Here is a 16,244-nt window from a genome sequence, read left to right on the forward strand (position 1 = left end):
TGGGATTACACAATACCAGAAGAACTTTTTCAGATAAGGACAATGTTTGTTATTGATCTCTAATTTCATTACACTGTGGCCAGAGAAAAATTTTGTATTTTTAAGTCTTCTTAAATGTATTGAGAAATTGTTCTATGCACTACATTATGGCTTATTATGGAGACTATTTCATGTACACTGGAGAAGAATGTGTTTTCTGCTGTTGTTGGCAAAATGTTCCATAGATACCTGTTTGGTTTCATTGGTTTATTTGTGAAGTCTTATTTCTTTGTTGATCTTCTGCCTAGTTGTTCCATCCACTATTGAAAATAAGGTACTGAAGTCTCCAACTGTATTGCTGAATGGCCTTTTCATACCTTCATTTGTATCAGTTTTGCTTCATGTATTTCGGAGCTCTGTTGTTAGATGGATATATGTTCATAATTGTTACATTTTCATCATAAATTGACTCTTGTTTAATTAGAAAATGTCCTATTTATTTCTAGTAACATTTTTTTATTTTAAAGTATCTTTTGTCTGGTATTAGCATAGCTATATCAGCATTTATGCTTGTTGTTTGCACAATATACCATTTTCCATCTTTTTACTTTCAATCTGACAGTGTTTTGAAATCAAAATGCCATATGATCTCACTATTAATAGGAACCTAATAATAACAAAACGAACAAGCAAGCAAAGAAAGTATAGCCAAAGACACTGAAGTTGAGATCAGGCTGACAGTGATCAGAAGGGACATAAGAGGGGATAATGGGGGAAAAGGGTGAATGGTTTACAGGAACAATTATAAAGGACACATGGACAACAACAAGGGGGTAGAAATGGGGGAGGGAGGCGAGGAAGGCTAGGGTGGTGAGGAGGGGTGGGGGGGTTGGCAGAAAACTGTACTTAAAAAACAATTTTAAAAAATGCCATAAAAAAAGTGTGACTCAGGGTAGCCAGTGTATAGCTGGATCTTGTTTTTTTAATAGAGTCTGATAATCTTTGCCTTTTGATTGAATTTTTTAATCCATTCAAATACAGGTGTCTTATTGACAGAGCTGAATTTATGCCATTTATCTTTTTGTTTTCATTATATTTTCTTTTTGTTCCTACACTTCTCCTTTACTGTTTTACTTTACAAGTCAATATTTTCTAATATAGCATTTTAATGTTTTTCACTAATTTTCAGTTATTTCCTCTGTAGTACTCTAGTATTTACATTTTAAATTATCTACATCAGATTTATACTAACTTAATGACAGTGAGACATGAAATATTATGCCTATATTGCTCCATTTTCTTTTTTTGTGGTATCATATACACTACATCTACAAATATCACACCACCACAATACAGTGTTATAATTATTACTTTACATAACTTACATCTTTTAAAGAGCCCGCTAAGAGAAGAAGAGCAAGTATATACTTGATTGCATTTGTTATGTTAACCCTCTCATTTACCCCCTGACAAGTACTTTTGCCTGACTTCTAAAAAGCATCTCATAAGTGATAAGGAAAACCTTGTATATCCAGACAGATCCCCTGTGGCTACGTTCTACCCAGGTTAGAAAAAAAAAAAGCCACAACTGAGATGAGGCATTACGAAATAAGTATATTTTTAATTTTTATAATTTGTCCTAATGTCTTATGATTTGTAAAAAAAAAAAAATAGTCTGTTGGAGAAACAAAAGATAAAAATCTGAATGTTGCTAACAAAAAAGCTGACATTTATAATAAAACTGATTATTCTGATATATTTTTGCAGGTTTCAGAAGATCACATGGTAGAAGGCTGATTCAGACTTGAATTCAAACACTAAGTTTACAGGATACAAGTCACATTTCTCTGCCCTTATGGCCATTCAAATTTATATCCTTTTGCTTCACTTTCATAAGAAAGATTCCAAAAACCTTGGTGGTTTTTCTAAGAAAGTTTCTTGGTTCTTCAGAACATTGATTTTTCAATGGGTTAATTAAGATATTATTCTATTAAATTACACCAATAATCTTAATCTTAGTGTTCAGATAAAAATCAAAAGAAAAATTCATTTGTTAACAGCTGTTCACAGTCTCTATTAAAGGTTAAAGAATGAAGCTTTTATCTATTTATTTTAAATATTTTATTTTATTTATTTATTTTTAGAGAGAGGAGAAAGGAGGGAGAGAAACATCAATGTGTGGTTGTCTCTCACAGGCCTCCCTACTGGGAACCTGGCCCATAACCCAGGCATGTGCCCTGACTGGGAATGAACCAACGACCCTTGAGTGCAGGCCAGCACTCAATCCACTGAGCTATACCAGCCCGGGCTGAAGCTTTTATTTTTGTTACAGTGACTTACATAAATGTTTGCAAATATTACCACAGATCTATACAATTAAAAATTATACAGATAATTGAATATAATGAAAAAAAACTTCAGATATGCAATCTAGGTGACAGCAGGAATAAAAATATCTATTTAAACATACTTGAAAAATAAAATAGTACATATTATTTAAAAGTCCTGCCTGCTATGTAAAATAATGTTTGCCCTTCCCCATAATCATCTATCTATCCACCTTTATTAATTCAATAAATATTTTCCAGGTGCCTACTGTTTGCACCAGAAACTCTTAGAGGGTCCAGGAGAGGACAGTGGACAAACTGAATTGGAGGAATTGTGAGACCTGTGTGGCAGGGGTGAGAGGGTGAGGAGAGGAGCTTAGTGAAATGAGGTCTCATAGGCTCTATTGTGGAGCTTTGTCTTCATGCTAAAAGCCACAGACAGCCATTCAAGGATTTTGTTGAACAGTTTCTATGTGGCTAAGTGCATGCTAAGTGGTAGGTCTCCAGAAATAAACACACCAGTACCAACATACCTGGTCACAATTCCATGCAATGTGCTGTACTCCCAATATAATCTGTTACACAGTCTGGTCAAATCTATTTTCCCACTAACTAAACATCAGAGTATGTATAAATGTTATCACATACATTTGTTCTCATTTAAATGTTCTTCAGTCCTCTTCCTGCCTTTCTGCACTCATCACAGAATCTCATTTGCTGCTTCCAAATCTTCTCTTGAATGAAAACAGTTAATTTATATCCCAGGGTTGGTGGTCAGAGCAAAACTCTGAATTGTCTTTCAAAATTTGATATTCTTCTTATATAAAGCTTAGCCCCACAAAACACACTCTGAATAGTAAAACGGTTTAACAAAATAATACTATATTTCAGTGAAATGGTACTTTGTTATTTCCATGACTGTTAGCTTTTATATTTTTTAAAATGTATTTTCTAGAATTTCTCCCTGTTGTTTACGTCTTCAATTTATTTCTGCCTCCCCTTGGCTTTTATTTTCTATTCTTTCTTCCCTAGAATTACATTCCTCAATTTGATACAACATATCTACTGCCATCTCCAATGTGACCAAAATTGAAAAAATAATGAGTCCCTACGTAGGCAGTACATATCTCAGCTTGTCTCTTTTTCTTTTATCTTTTACCTTTTTTTCCCTTTTGTCATACACATAGATTATAGCAGCATAGCTGGAGAAAAGCAAGAGTAAATCAACAGCAAAACACTTTATCCTTTTAAGTCACTTATTTATATAGAAAATACCAAGGCAAATGCATGAGGTCAGTTATCTCAAAAGTGAAGAGAATAAGTTGAAGATAACCTGTTTTTTTTTTCCTGATCATCCTTCCCTGAATCCCCAAGTGAATCCACAGAATAAGACCCACTGCTTCGTTTTTCATACTTCTTAGGGACACTGTCTTCAATCCACTCAAATCCACACATCGTTACCTGAAAACTACTTCATCTCCATTGTCAAAAAAATTAAAGCACTGGACATGAATACATACTTCACAGAATCTCAAAAAAATGTGTTTTGAACATTTTAATCTCCCTAAAATCAGGATGCATCTCCTAATCAATTGTAAGAGCACTGTGTCATGAATTAACTGGCAGTGACATTCTCCCTTTGTAAATGGTGCATGAAATCAGTGTGCACCTCCCAGTCACTAGCATTTTGAAGACAATGGAATACCCTATGAAAGTACAAAGGATGCAATCCTTTAAAAAGCTCTCAAGATTTTATAGGATAAATCCCATAAAAATAAAATCTTGAGAGTTATTTAAGTCTATGATTTAATAAATGATTACTCAATGAATGGATAGTAATCAGTAACACTGTCAGAAAATATTGAGAATTTTAACCTCTCACATTTTGTAGGAAGCAATATTTTTGTGTTTTTTTTCCCATTTAAATGCCATAAGGGCAGAATATTTAAAGACATTAATGTACTAAAAATGCTTTGTTTATTTATATGTAAATCATCTTCTATAAAGCTGTCATAGACTATCTGAAAGGCAATGGTCTCTTGGGATTTGGTATTTTTAAATCTCAAAATATTGACAGGGTTGACATATGATACCTTTAACTCATACACATGGCACAATAATTAAAACAATACTAAATTACCTGTAATTCAAGCAACTAGCATTGTCTGTTACACTAACAGAACACTTCACAAGAGTGAATATTTAAAATTGAAATTCCAAGTAATATTAAAAGGAGATGACTTTCTTTTATAAACAACAGAAACTGCTGCTCTGTTCCCGAGGGAAATTTGTTAGGGCTACTGCTGGTCTATAAAAAAAACCTCATGAATTTTGATTCTACCAATTCAGATTTTATGATAATTTAGACAAAAACTGAGTTAAGGCTTTTATTTGCCAAGGCCAGAAAGAATGGCTGATGGACGATAAAAATTTAGTGAGTAAAGGAATGAAGTGACAACTTTACAAAAAAACATGATGACTTTTCTAGAACATTTAACATTAAGAATTTATGAACATTTTTATTTGGCTGTATCAATGTGAGCCTTCATTTTTTAAATTGTTAATGTCCTTTTAAATTTATCACATTTTAAATAAGCCAGTCAGGTTTTCTTTTGCACATACTTTCTATAAGGATGTTTTAAAACATTTTATTTTACATTATATTAACATTATTTATTTTAATTTAATAAAAAAATCACTCCAACTTTCCTATCATGTCACCTAACTTTTTGGTCACACTTAGGAAGGACTTCATTGTCCCTAATTATAAGAGCATGCTCTTGTGTTTTCTTAAGTATACTTGGCAGAATTCTTAAGGAAGAGAATGTCACTGGCATTAAAGCATAACTTCATTAACATAAAATATTATTTCAAATCAGCTTCATTTGTTTTTAATATTCTATATGAAATTTAAAAGAAAACAGGTAAACAAAGTCTAGCTTGCTTATTTACACACTAACTGGAGTTCATGATCTAGTTTTCTGCTCCCCATTAGTCTGTCACTCTCAGTTCTGAATTACTGTCGAGTTCTACACAGGAACCTAACTTCCCTCAAGCTTCCCCAGTTAAAGGAGGGTAATTCCAGGGCACCAATTATGCTTATGTTAACAAAAATCCTACTTGTCATCTGACTCTTTGTGGCAATTCTGAATATCACTGAGTTATTTCAGCAGTAGAGATTCCTTACTGTGTTTCTTAAGCCATATAATCAATCTACTTATATTTAGGACCTATTACTCTCAAATACATTGTGAAATAAATTATTAACGGAAATTATCTTTTAAATAAAAACTTTCTGGTAGCTGGAGTATATGATGTCAGAGTAATATCACAGCTACTGAAAGGAAAGTACTGGTATTATGGTAGAGATTTCAGGATTTTGCTGTTTGAGAGGGAATAACGTGAAAAATCCCAATGCAACCTGACCTAAAATCTCCACCTTTTTCCAAACCACTGTTTGAATCCCATTTTCTCCTGAATCATCACAACCTTTTTAAAGGAGGTGACTGTTATCATAATCTTATCACTCAAATGGCATTGTAGAAGAGGACTAACACAACTGCATTACAGATTCAACTATCACTAGACCATGGCTCTCACCCAGCTATGGTGCAGAATGACACTGTAACAGCACAGCCCAAGACCTGGCTGTGACAGCGCTTTGTGTCACTTTCTGATTGCAACCCTGGGGAAACATTATTTAACATTTTGAACTTCAGCTTTTTAACCTTTGTAAAATAGTGAATTTACCTGAAAACTCTGGATTCTATATTCCCAACATAAAACTAAGAATCTTTTTGTAGAACATTTCCTGAGATATTTTTTACATCATATTCAGAAACAGAGAAAATTAATTTAGAAATACAAAATGGCTTTAAAAACAATATAACAATGCAATTAAGTAAAAATAATCACTAACAAAAATAAAAATAAAAGCCCCAACCATGTAGGAAAAATATTTTATCAAGATGGTCAAAGAAGAAACCAGCATAGAAATTGTGTGAGTACCCAGTATGAAACTATGTGTAACAGAACTAAAGCAATATTTAGTAAGAACTTAATAGCTTTAAGTGATTCCAACAGAAAGAAGAAAGGCATAAAAATGAATAAGCTCTGTTTCCAACTTATAAAATTTGGTAACAAAATAAAACCAAAGAAAAAGACCAAAAAAAAGATAATAAAGAACAAAATTTAATAAAACTGAAATGGATCATACAAGAGAGTATCAAGAACATAAGAAGTTAGTATAATAAACAGGGAGTGAAACAAACCTCTTACAAAAGTAACAGAGGAAAGACACAATCAAGAGAGGAAAGACACAAATGAACAACATTAATGATGAAAGATGAAGCCATAACTATAGATCCAGCAACAATGAAGGCAGAGTAAGAGAACAGTATGAATGACTTTTTGCCAACAAATACAAATAGTTTATAAAATGGATAAATTATAAGAAAAATATAATTTACTATTTGACTGAAGAGAGAAAAAGAAGCTTGAATAGTTCCATATCATTAAATACATTGACTTTGTACTTAAAAATCTCCCTTAAACCCTCTCAAAAGTCAAACTAGACATGCCTATATCATTTCAATATTAAACACTTCCATGGAAAGCAGGAGTATACAGTTCTCAGATAACCTCAACACAAATCAGGCAAGTAAAATTGCAAGAAAGTAAGATTATAGGCCAGTATCTCTTGAACAGGAATACAGAATTCAACACATAACAACAAATCAAATAAAACAACATGTTTAAAAAGATTAAACATCAAGACTAAATTGGTTTTATTAAAAAATGCAAGTGAGGTTTAAACATTAGAATAAAAGACCGTAAGATTGTCTTTATATATGAAGAAAAAAGCCCTGGCTGGCGTAGCTCAGTGGATTGAGCGCGGGCTGGGAACCAAAGTGTCCCAGGTTTGATTCCCAGCCAGGGTATATTCCTAGGTTGCAGGCCAGAACCCCCAGCAACCACTGGGGGAGAGAAACATTGATGTCTCTCTCTCTCTCTCTCTCTATCTCTGTCTCTATCTCCCTCCCTTCCCTCTCTAAAAATAAATAAAATCTTAAAAATATATATATTAAAAAAGAAAAAGTTTGATTTTAAAAAGAGACCATTAAGATATTTTAAAATCTCATAATTAAAATAACCTTTTAAACTATTAAAACAAACCAAAAAACTTGAACCCACCCTTCCATAAAAACATATCAAATATATATTTTAATGGTAAAATATCAGAAGAATTCCCTTTAAAATCAGGAACAAGTCAAGGATGCCAACACTACCACTTTGTTGGCATTCCATTGGAATGAACTGAGTAAAACAAGGAAAATAACAGAAATGATAATTGTAAAAGAAAGAAACAAAGCTTTCATTACTCCTAGTTGACATGACTGTTTATAAGAAACTCTAAAGTATCTACAGACAAATTTTCAGAATGGATGAGTTTAGCCAGTTTGCTGGACATAAGATGAATATACAAAAATATGTTTGCTTCTATTCAACAAGAGCTAGAAAATACGCTCTCTTTCTCACACACACATTCATACAATCAATAAAGTCAGCAAATAAATAAAGTCCCAAGAATTAAATCCAGTAAGACACATATGAAAAAATTGTGAGATATAAAGAAAATACAAGTATCAAAAATATACTATCTTTCTGAATAAGAAGCCTCAAAATTGTGACTATAGTTTGCTTCAAATTCAATGCGATCTCAAACAAAGTTCCAACAAGTTTTTTAAAAAGCTGATTCTAAAATTTAAATGGATAAGCAAAAACTAGAAATAGTTAAAATACTCTTGAAAAGAATGGTTAGAATTTGCTTTACTGTATATTAGACAATAAAGTGATAGTAATCAACACGCTTTGATATTAACCCATGCAGAAACAGAATAGAGAGCAAGAAACAAATTCATACATTCAGAGAAAATTAATATGAAACAGCAATAAGGGAGAAGCTACTCAATAAATGTTTCAGGGACAAATGATTATCCACTTGATAAAAAAAGATACTGGAACCCTAACTCACATCATATTTTTAAAAATCAACTCCAGATTAATTTTTAATGTGAATATGAAAGAGTTTTAGAAGAAAACAGGAAAAAATACGTAAGACCTTGTGGTAAGTAAGAATTTCTTAAGACAGACAAACAAAAAATCCCAACAAAAAATACTAATCATGAAAGAAGAAGATTAATAGATTGACAATATTATAACCAAGAACTTCTCTTTACTAACAGGCACTTTAAAGAAAGAAAAAAAATAAGCCCAACTAAAACATAAAGTGGATAAAGGGTTATTATCAAAAATATATTAAGATTTTTAAAACATACAAAAGATACCAGTAAGTATTTCAAGAAGTGCAAATGAAGATATGTTTCACATTATTACCATTCAGGCAAAAATAAATCAAGAGCTCAACAAAATAGTATTTTATACCCACTCAACTAGAAAAAAGTTTAAAAGACAGACAATACCAAGTACTGAATAGCACAAAATGATTTCTTAGACTCTGATGATGGGAATGTAATGTTTCCAAAAAGAAACTTTTTGGAAAATAATTTAGCATAAACTTATGAAGCTGAATATCTACATTCCCAGGGTATGAGAATATTCATAGCTGCATTGTCTGTGATGACAAAAAGGTAGAAATAACTGGAATCTATTAACAAGAGAATAGGGGAACAAATCATTTCACTCAGTGAAGTATTATTCAGCAGTGAAAGGAAATGGCTATTCAATACATCCAACAACATGCATGAATCTTAGCAACAATGTTGAGTGAAAAAGCTGTCACAATTACATAATTTTATTCAAGCTCAAACTCAGCCAAAGCTAAAAAGTATATTGTTTAAGAATACGTAAGCAATTTTAAGAAGCACTAAAATGATGACCACTAAGTTGAGAACAATGAACACTTCTACAGCACAGACAGTGGCCAGCAATCACGACAGGCAACAGGTTTATGCAAGAGTATTAGCAGCGTGTCAATTGCTAGAATCAAAGATTATTACCATGTTATTCTTTGCTTTATAGTTTCATATCTTACATATATTCATGTTTCAACATTGTATGACAAAATTTAAAAGTGTTAAAATTAAAGTCTACTCAAGAGATAAAAATTTCTAGTAAATCTATTTATTTCTTCCCAGTTTATCTTACACCTATCCTCCCATTACTATATCTGACATTTACTATCTTATTTAAAGCCTGCACAAAAATTTCAGAAATAGTGTTGAGCACAATGGATGTTAAGGACAAGTAAATAGCACTGTGAGGAAGAATATTATGGCAATATGGAGAACTATATGGATGTTGCATCCTGTATTTTCCCTCAAATTGATTAAAATTGAAATAAATAAATCAACGTCACCTGATTTTCATTCATAAGCAGAAAAATAAAGTACACTAACATAATTTAGTGCACTTCCATACGCTGTTGGTGTGTAATGGGCAAAAGAAGTTATTCTGACACTATATTACAAACAGATTAATCTTCCCTTAAAATGTTAAACAGGACAGACATCTATTTTAATCTATCAATGAGGAAAACAAAGGTTTAACACGAGCCTACCATTATGTTAAGTGCCTCTGAAGATAAATTACTTGTCCTAATAGTTACCAAAAAAGAAGAGGGGAGAAAAAAACCTTAAATAAGTTAAGGACCACAGTATGTACAACAGAGACAAAGCCTTAGAGCTGTCTGTGGGCACTGTATGAAAAAAGCCAGACTTGCAGAGGGAAATAAAAGCATGTGGAAAAAATAGTGAAAAAGTGATCAATCCTAGATGAATCATTTTAATGATTCAATAAAAGCAATAAATAACTCTAAATTTTTAAGTATATTCTTCAAAGGAAGAAATAAACTTCAACAAAATCATTCTGCAAGCAAAAATCTTAGAAATCTCAACACCTGTATTACTAAAAGTTTTCATCTCATGTTGTTAAACACAAACTGATAATACTCCTTAATTATATTGAAGAGGAAAGCTATTTTATTTTCAATTTGCCTAGAACATGTATGTAAAAATGAAGGCCAAATAGTAATTCTAAGCAGTGAATTGAATAGAATTCATCCTAGGTCTTAAATAAGTGTAGCCTGCCAAATGAAGCCCACTAGATTATTCTAAACCTCCTTATCCATTTTCTTTTTCTAGAACCTTTGTTCCGTTTCCTCCTTCCTATTAGGCATTTAGTTTACCATTCTCAAAAACTCTTTGCCACGGGGGTGAGAAAGAAGGAAAAGGAAGGCGAGCACACATTTATTTTACTACCTGAAGCAGCTCTAAACCATTACTAGATGTGAAAAAGGCTGACTGAAAAACCGAAGTTTAAGATCTGTCATAGCCTGAGTACCTTAAATGCTACTTACAGCCATGCAGGGAATGGATGTTTAGCCAACCTCTCAAAGGCACAGCATGGCTTTGGTGACATCTCTGCTTTTTCTAGATTTGCTTTTCTGCAAGAATGTCATTAAAGGGTCATATTTGATACGGACCTTTGATAGATTTTTTGGAAGACAGGCATGGGAAAAGGGGGCAAAGAAGGAGGACACTTCATCACAGTACACTGTACATCACAGCGTTACTATTCATACCAACCCCAAACAATCTTGGAGGTTTCACAACCTGGTCCAAGGAGAACCTGGACAGGCAGAAATTATACCCTCTAAAATCAATAGTTAGGAACCTAACTAGATTTAAAAGACACTTAAGAAAAAGACTTTCAGCTGAAATCCTACATGGCTAATTTACTCTGTCAAAATATTCTACTATAATTAGAAGATATAACAGAAGCAAAGAAATAAAAAAATCGTGAAATATAAATGCCGTAAAAAATTTATATTGTCTTAACCAATTTTACTCATTAACAGATAACGAGTAAACTATATACCCCACTGTCTTCCCCTTCCCACAGGCCATTCTACATTGAATGTTTTTTTTCCTACCACCTGGACGAATAATCAGTATGCTTTCTATCATGAAAACCAACTTTTGCCTTTAAACTTCTATGTCATACAAAATTATACCAGTTGTAACTAGAAAAAGGACACACAGACATTTAAGTAAAAATTTATCATTTTCCTCAGCTTTTTCTCACAACATTGTTCAGGTATCTGTAAATAAATCTCTTTGAACTTTATCAAGTCCTACATAAGGGATGTGTGTGCACACATGTGTGCATGTGTGCTTTCAAGTGAACAAAAAATTGTATATTCTATGTGCTATAATGCAATTTCATTCTTCTCATTTAGCAACAAATTATCAATTGAAATAACATTTTAAAAAATGTGTAACATCCCAACATATGAATTTACTATAATTTTTCAACTACTCCACTGACTAGCATTTAGGTTATTTTAGTTGTCTTAGGTTTTTGTCATTTCAAAAATATACTGCATCACATGAACATACATACACACAGCCATCAGCATCCAGTTTTCTGGTTTTATTATTGCTGTGGGACAGTCTCATACATAGGCTTTCAAAAGAGCTGCAACAGCCTTCACTCCTGCCTGCGTTTCTACTCCTACAACCACCACACTCCCATCAGCAATATATCAATAGAGTAACATGTGGGAAACAATTATAAAGTAGGCTATGTAGCTAAAACATTTCATAAAGCGAAGTCCATATATTTTTAGGTATCAATTAATTTAAAGTGATTTTTAATTGTGCCATTTGCTTCCACTGATTTAGTAAATGCTGCAATTATATATAGGAATCTCTGCAAGAATAAAGTTTATATTGGGGTTGATTTTAATTTACCTTTTTTTGACACTTCTGCCCCATTAAGTTCTTTTTGTGCTTCTTCAATTTTATCTAAGAAAAATAAAGAAAATTTATAAATCAGCTCATTTTTACAAATAATACAGTAAAACAAATATATTTCCTATAAAGTTTCTGACACACAAGAATATTTGTTGAATGAATTATTTATCAAACAAATATGTATGAACTATTAACATAATGACACATTCTCCTTTAAAATTATACTGCATTAAAGAGATACTATATATAACTAGTGACTATATTCATGAGAAACTCCAAGCCAAACTCCAAGCAAACCTCCCATCTATGCTACTCTAGAAGTCCTGTTCTTTAGAAACTAAGAGAATAAATGTTTATTGGTATTTTTAAAAATAACTAATGACTACAGAACTGTTATATATGCATGAAGTTTTGAAAGATGAGGTATAACCTAGAAGCAATAACTAACAAAGACTTGGGAGGAGGGCTGCTAAAGGAAGGGACAGGAAAGGGAGTTTATTGAGAACGAGGGCCTGTAGCTTTCTGATCTGAGGCTTTGGGTGTAACTGGATTTTGTAAATTAGCACATGTTCTACTTTGGTAACAGTTAATTTAAATTTTATGAGGATGTACATATTTGATGATTATGACAGTAACCAATTCGAAGTTTAAATACAGTGGTCTATGTACTAATTATAAAAGTTATAAAATACCCAAGATACTATTTTGTACTGAAATACAGTATCAATAATTATATGATATTTTAGACAGTCCATGGAAGTATAGTTTAAACGCTTTCAAAATATTGGTACTTTAGTCATGTATTCCTTCTGGCATACATAATCAGCCCCCAAAACAATTTCCAATGATAAACCTAATACCACTACCAGCCAAAGAAGAGGTTAATCCCCCAAATGACACCCTTCCCCAAATAAATAAAAAGCACAGATCCCACACAGGCCCTTTAAACTTTGGTTTACCTGCCTCTTCCCCCATTATTCTTGTTGAAAAAGCCAGAAATTCAGCGAACCTTTGAATTATTGATCAAAATCCTTTTAATTATATATTGATCCGCCCGTGTGCCAAATCAAGTCAGAGGGGCAGAGCCAAATAAAGGAAACAAGCAAGCTTGAAATATTAGACACTACATATCAGCAATGGTCAAAAATAACTACAGTTTTCATTCTGACAAATGCATATCCCATAGTAGTGGCTTACTTGCTTCCTGCTAAGTATTAGATTCAGAATAAGATTTATAAATAGAGACTTCCAGTTAAGATGGCAGCACAGGTAAACATGGCTTGTCTCCTCACACAACTATGTCAAAATTACAACAAAACTATAGAACCACCATCATTCAGAGCCATCAGAAATTGAGCTGAATGGAAGTACTACAACTACAGAATTAAAGTAACCACATCAAGATTGGTAGGAGAGGTGAGATGGAATAGACTGGTCCCATGGGGAAAAAAAAAAAAAAACCCAGAAAGGGATATCTTGAAAATAGACGGGTCCCACCACACACCAGGCTCCCCAGCCCAGGATTCTAGTGCCAGGAAAATAAATCTCTGTAACTTCTGTCTGCAAAAGCCTGGGGATTGAGGCTGTGGAAGACAAACTACTAGAGTCCCAGGCAATTTTTCTAAAAGGACACCCACACGGACACTCACTCGGACTTACTCCCTCTGAGCTCCAGCTCAAAGGCAGCAGATTGAAAGGCATCAGAGACATACAGGGAGGAACTGAAGTGACCAGCATACAGGTGAGAGGTGGGAGGCAGTTTTCTCTCAGATAGAAGTGCTGGCAGAAGCCACTCTCCCTTTTCTGAGCCCTCACACAACAGAGCCTGAGAGGCAGGCACCATAGCTGAGACTCCATCAATCTGGCTCACACAGTTTGTCCCATCCTGGTGATTCCTGGAGGCCCTGCCACACTGAACTTTCAAGTCTACCCAACCTGTTTCCAGTGGTTTTTCCATATGAATGGTTTGTCTTGGCTCATGCTTCAGTGAGCCTGGTACCTCTTGTTAAGTGGCCCCAGGACTGGCACTAACAGCAGCCAGCCTCAGTTCAGAGCTGGACCTCACTTGGACACCTCCAAGCCCAGCAAAGTAGTAGCTATATCGAGATGGCTTGTAGCTAATGCTGTGTGACCCTGGACAGAACACAGTTGTTGGCTGACCTTGGACACAACAACAGCAATCAAGGCTCAACTACAACAGAAGGGTATACACAGCCCACACAATGGGTGCACCTTAAAAACTCATATTGGATAATAGGGGAGGCTGTGCCACTGGGCTCCACAGAACACCTAGTACATTAGGCCACTCTATCAAGCCTATGAGATATCAAAGCTCTACCAAAAACAACAATAGGGAGGCTGTCAAAATGAGGAGACAAAGAAACATGACCCAAATGAAAGAACAGATCAAAACTCCAGAATAAGAATTAAAAATAGAGAAAAGCAATCTATCATACACAGAGTTCAAAACACTGGTTATAAGGATGGTCAAGGAACTTAGCGAGGACCTCAACGGCATAATAAAAAAGATCCAGTCAGAAACAAAAGATACACTAGCTAAAATAAAGAACAATGTAAAGGAAATCAACAGTAGAGTGGATGAAGGTGAGAATCAAAGCAGTGATTTGGAACATAAGGAAGCAAAAAAGCCCCAATCAGAACAGCAAGAAGAAAAAAGAATCCAAGACAATGATAGTGTACTCAGCCTTATGAATAACTTCAAGCATTCCAATATTCACATCATAGGGGTGCTGGAAGGAGAAGAGAAAGAAGAAATTGGAAACCTTTTTGAAAAAACGATAAAAGAAAACATCCCTAATGTGTTGAAGGACAGACATACAATTCCAAGAAGCACAAAGAGTCCCAAACAACATGAACCCAAAAAGGCCCACACCAAACACATAATTAAAGTGCCAAAGGTTAAATACAAAGAGAGAATCTTAAAAAAAGAGAAAAGCATCTAGTTACCAACAATGGAGTCCCCATAAGACTGTCAGTTGATTTCTCAAAAGAAACTTTTCAGGCTAGAATGGGTAGGCAGGAAATATTCAAAATGATGAAAAGCAAGAAACTACAACCAAGATTACTCTATTCAGCAAACTTATCAGTTATCAGTCAGACTCAAAGGACAGATAAAGAGCTTCCCAGAAAAGGAAAATCTAAAGGAGTTCATCATCACCAAACCACTATTATATGAAATGTTAAAGGGTCTTCTTTAAGAAGATGATGATCAAAAATACAAACAATAAAATGGCAATAAATACATATCTTAACAATTGAATCTAAAACACAAAATAAACAAACAAGCAGAACAGAAACAGACTCATAGATACAGAGAACATTTTGATGATTGCCAAATTGGAGGGGGTGGTCAGGGAGTTGGGTGAAAAAAGTGAAGGAATTCAGAAGTACAAATTGGTAGTTACAGAATAGTCATGGGGATGTTAAGTAGAGGATAAGGAATAGAGTAGCCAAAGAACATATATACATGACCCGTGGACAATGGTCGGGAACTGCCTGAGGGGGTGAGAAGGAATGGTAAAGGCAGACAAAAGGGGAAAATTAGCGACAACTATAATAGCATAAACAATAAAATATAATTAAAATAAAGATTTATGAACAGAGCCCTGGCCAGGTGGCTTGGTTGGAGCATCATCCCATAAATGGTTGCAGGTTCAATTCCTGGTAATAGCACATGTCTAGATTGTCAGTTGGTCCCCAGTCAGGGAGCAGACAGGAGGCAGGCAATCAATGTCTCTGTCTCTGTCTCTGTCTCTCTCTATCTCTCCCCCTTCCAAAAATATCAATAAATATATCCTTAGGTAAGGTTTTTTTTTAAAAAAGACTTATGAATAGTAACATCTTTGGAAATAATATAATTTTTCTTATTTACACATTATTTTCCTCATGAAATGAGTGAAACTGAAAACAGTACTAAAAATACATATTAAATGCAGAAAGTGGATCCTGTGTTCAACAGTAATGTTACTTCAAAGAGAAAAACAGCAAATGCATGGGTGAAATCTGTATTAAAATAAGTAACAAAGGGACAAGGTCTACTTTTTAAAAATACAACACACTAAGTACACTGTAGACATTCAATATGTAAATAAATACATCACATAAGTTAAACACACAGTCCTTGAGAAACATAAAAGACGAA

The 16,244-nt window shown here is 33.8% G+C and overlaps 1 protein-coding gene across 5 annotated transcripts in view; it reads right to left on the reverse strand.

Moving 5' to 3' along the window:
* HIVEP1 (HIVEP zinc finger 1) overlaps positions 1-16,244 on the reverse strand; it is a 145,652-nt gene that overhangs the window by 56,141 nt on the left and 73,267 nt on the right. For 4 of the 5 annotated variants that reach the window (XM_028514026.2, XM_036026503.1, XM_036026504.1 and 1 more), the window contains exon 3: positions 12,080-12,133. The exons of the other annotated variant lie outside the window; for it this stretch is intronic. In XM_028514026.2, coding sequence (XP_028369827.1) covers positions 12,080-12,133 — 54 coding nt within the window. The remainder of the gene's footprint in view (positions 1-12,079; positions 12,134-16,244) is intronic. 5 annotated transcript variants of the gene reach the window in all.

This window comes from Phyllostomus discolor, chromosome 5, assembly GCF_004126475.2.
Source record: "Phyllostomus discolor isolate MPI-MPIP mPhyDis1 chromosome 5, mPhyDis1.pri.v3, whole genome shotgun sequence".
Taxonomy (NCBI): domain Eukaryota; kingdom Metazoa; phylum Chordata; class Mammalia; order Chiroptera; family Phyllostomidae; genus Phyllostomus; species Phyllostomus discolor.